The 2,298-nt window shown below is 42.5% G+C and overlaps 1 protein-coding gene across 1 annotated transcript; it reads left to right on the top strand.

Annotated features, from left to right (window-relative positions):
• Window positions 1-890: 890 nt before the first annotated feature.
• Window positions 891-1,833, top strand: LOC143273529 (putative vomeronasal receptor-like protein 4). Its single transcript, XM_076573614.1, has one exon. It carries the CDS (start codon window positions 931-933, stop codon window positions 1,831-1,833), a length of 903 nt encoding a protein of 300 aa, XP_076429729.1. The 5' UTR covers window positions 891-930.
• The last annotated feature ends 465 nt before the right edge of the window (window positions 1,834-2,298 follow it).

Raw genomic sequence — 2,298 nt, 5'->3', positions numbered from 1 at the left:
TACCATTCCTAAAATGGTGACAGTCACAGTGTGAGATATTGGGGAGGACTCGCAGGCTGGGGGATTTCTGACTGAGAACATCACTAAACTGAACTAACCTTAAAACTATTAGCAACACATGCCTTTGTTAAGATGCTACAGGAACAGTCTCCTGGTGTTTTTTTTGGGGGGGTGGGGTGGGGTGGGGGCAGTGTTCACAAAAGAAAGAGAAAAAAAGCAGGATAAATTGGAGTAAACAGGAAATCGTCTTCAGTATGATTCTACCCATGCTGATTGGGAACACAACTTTTACTCACATGTAGTTCCACATTGAGACCAGTGATCTAGACTTTCATGCCCTCTAATTCACTAACATCTGTATAATTTATGATCAACGGGCTTGGGAAGAGGAGAATACCATATCATCTCCCTGAGAAACTGGACCACTTCACCAAGAACAGCTTTCTGAGAAGCTGTAAGCTTTTTATTAGTTCAACAATCAGGTGATAGTTGCATTTGGGCAGTGAAGAGGACCAGGATGAGGAGCCAGCACAGTCCAGGAGCCTGAGGTCACACTGAGTGTGAGGAGAGAAAAGGAAGAGGCCTGTCAGGACTGTGTTGTTTGGAAAACTGCCAAAGCGATGCTATGCATTTAGTTTTTGTCTGGGAAGAGCGTGGTCATGTGACTGTTGATGAAGGATGAAGGAATTCAAAGAAGGGTCTTTGTGAAAGCAGGATTAATGAAGTTTATGCCCTGATTGTAGCCAGCACCACTTCTGTGGGAATGGAAAACAGACAAACCAGGAAAATAAAGAATATGATCAGGCACCATCAAGGAAAGAGCCATATGTGTTTACATAATTGATATAATTATTTTCATCAGAATAAACAGAGAAATCTTACATGTATTTCTCAAATGATTTTCCCTAGCACTGTGCATGAAGTCAGAAGATGAAGTGGAATAATATTCTCCACACAGTAATCTTCCTTTCTCTTGCTGGACCTGGAATTGTGGGAAATATCCTAATATTTGCGAGACATGTATACACGTCTGTCTTGGGCACTGAGAAAAAGCCTGTGGATTTTATTATCATCCACTTGGCATTTTCTAATATGATTATTATTTGTACCACGGGAATCAAAGACATAGCCACAGTGTTTTATTTCAGAAACTTCCTCGGAGATACTGGCTGTAAAGCTGTGGTTTATCTGGCAAGGACGGCCCGGGGCCTCTCCATCTGCACCACTTGTCTCCTCAGCATGGTCCAGGCTGTCACTATCAGTCCCAGGATCACCCTTTGGACAAAGCTCAAACCACAGACCTCATGGCAAGTTCTTCCCTTTCTCCTCCTCTTTTGGATTGGTAATGTTCTCATAAGCTCCAACTTGCTCTGCTACATCAAAGCAGGTGGGGGCTTGAACATGTCTACACCTAGAACCTTCATTGGCCATTGCTATATGCTGCCATCCAGAAATATAATCAAGTGGCTTTTCCTCTCTCTCATGACTCTTCGTGATGTCACCTTTCAGAGTCTGATGGGCTGGAGCAGTGGGTCCATGGCTCTCCATCTTTATAAGCATCACAAGAGAGTCCTGTACCTTCACAGCTCCAGGTCTGAAAACAATTCCCCTCCAGAAATCAGAGCGACATGGAGTGTTCTCATTCTAATGAGCTGCTTTCTTTTCTTCTATTGGGTAGATTTCATTCTCTCCTTTCACACCGGTTTCACAGTGACACACAGTTCTCTTTCACTAAATATTAAAACATTTTTAGAACTTGGTTATGCTGGTTTTAGCCCCTATGTTCTGATCAGCAGAGACATCCGTGTTCCTAATGTCTTGCATGCTCAGTGAGAAGCGTGGGAATTACGTTTACACATATTCTCTATGAGCTAAAGGTATGTATATTGTGAACTGCTTTCCCATGATGAATTTTAGTGCTGGGGGACCTAATGCTCACTATGTAGCGTAGGCTGACCTGGCAGTCAGTGCATAGCACAGGCTGACCTTGAGATACTTTGGAATTCCAAATGCTGGTGTTACAGGCATTCCCCACCAAACTGCCCTTTGCCTAAATGTCCTAAGTATCACAACATTGAATTAAATATTATAATAATAAATTTTCTTTCCTTAAAAAGTCTAGCACTGCACAATCTTAAGACTAGTTCAGGGTTTCTAGGCAGGTAGAACTCAGATTCTTACCATCTTCTTCCTATTCCTCCATCCCTGTCATGGGACATTTTGCTTCTCGTTAGCACTGGGGATAACGCTGGAGAAATTAGTATCTATTTTTTTTCCCAAAGCCAGAGAAGGAAAACA

Source organism: Peromyscus maniculatus, chromosome 5, assembly GCF_049852395.1.
Source record: "Peromyscus maniculatus bairdii isolate BWxNUB_F1_BW_parent chromosome 5, HU_Pman_BW_mat_3.1, whole genome shotgun sequence".
Classification (NCBI taxonomy): domain Eukaryota; kingdom Metazoa; phylum Chordata; class Mammalia; order Rodentia; family Cricetidae; genus Peromyscus; species Peromyscus maniculatus.
This window is presented reverse-complemented; position numbering and strand designations above follow the sequence as displayed.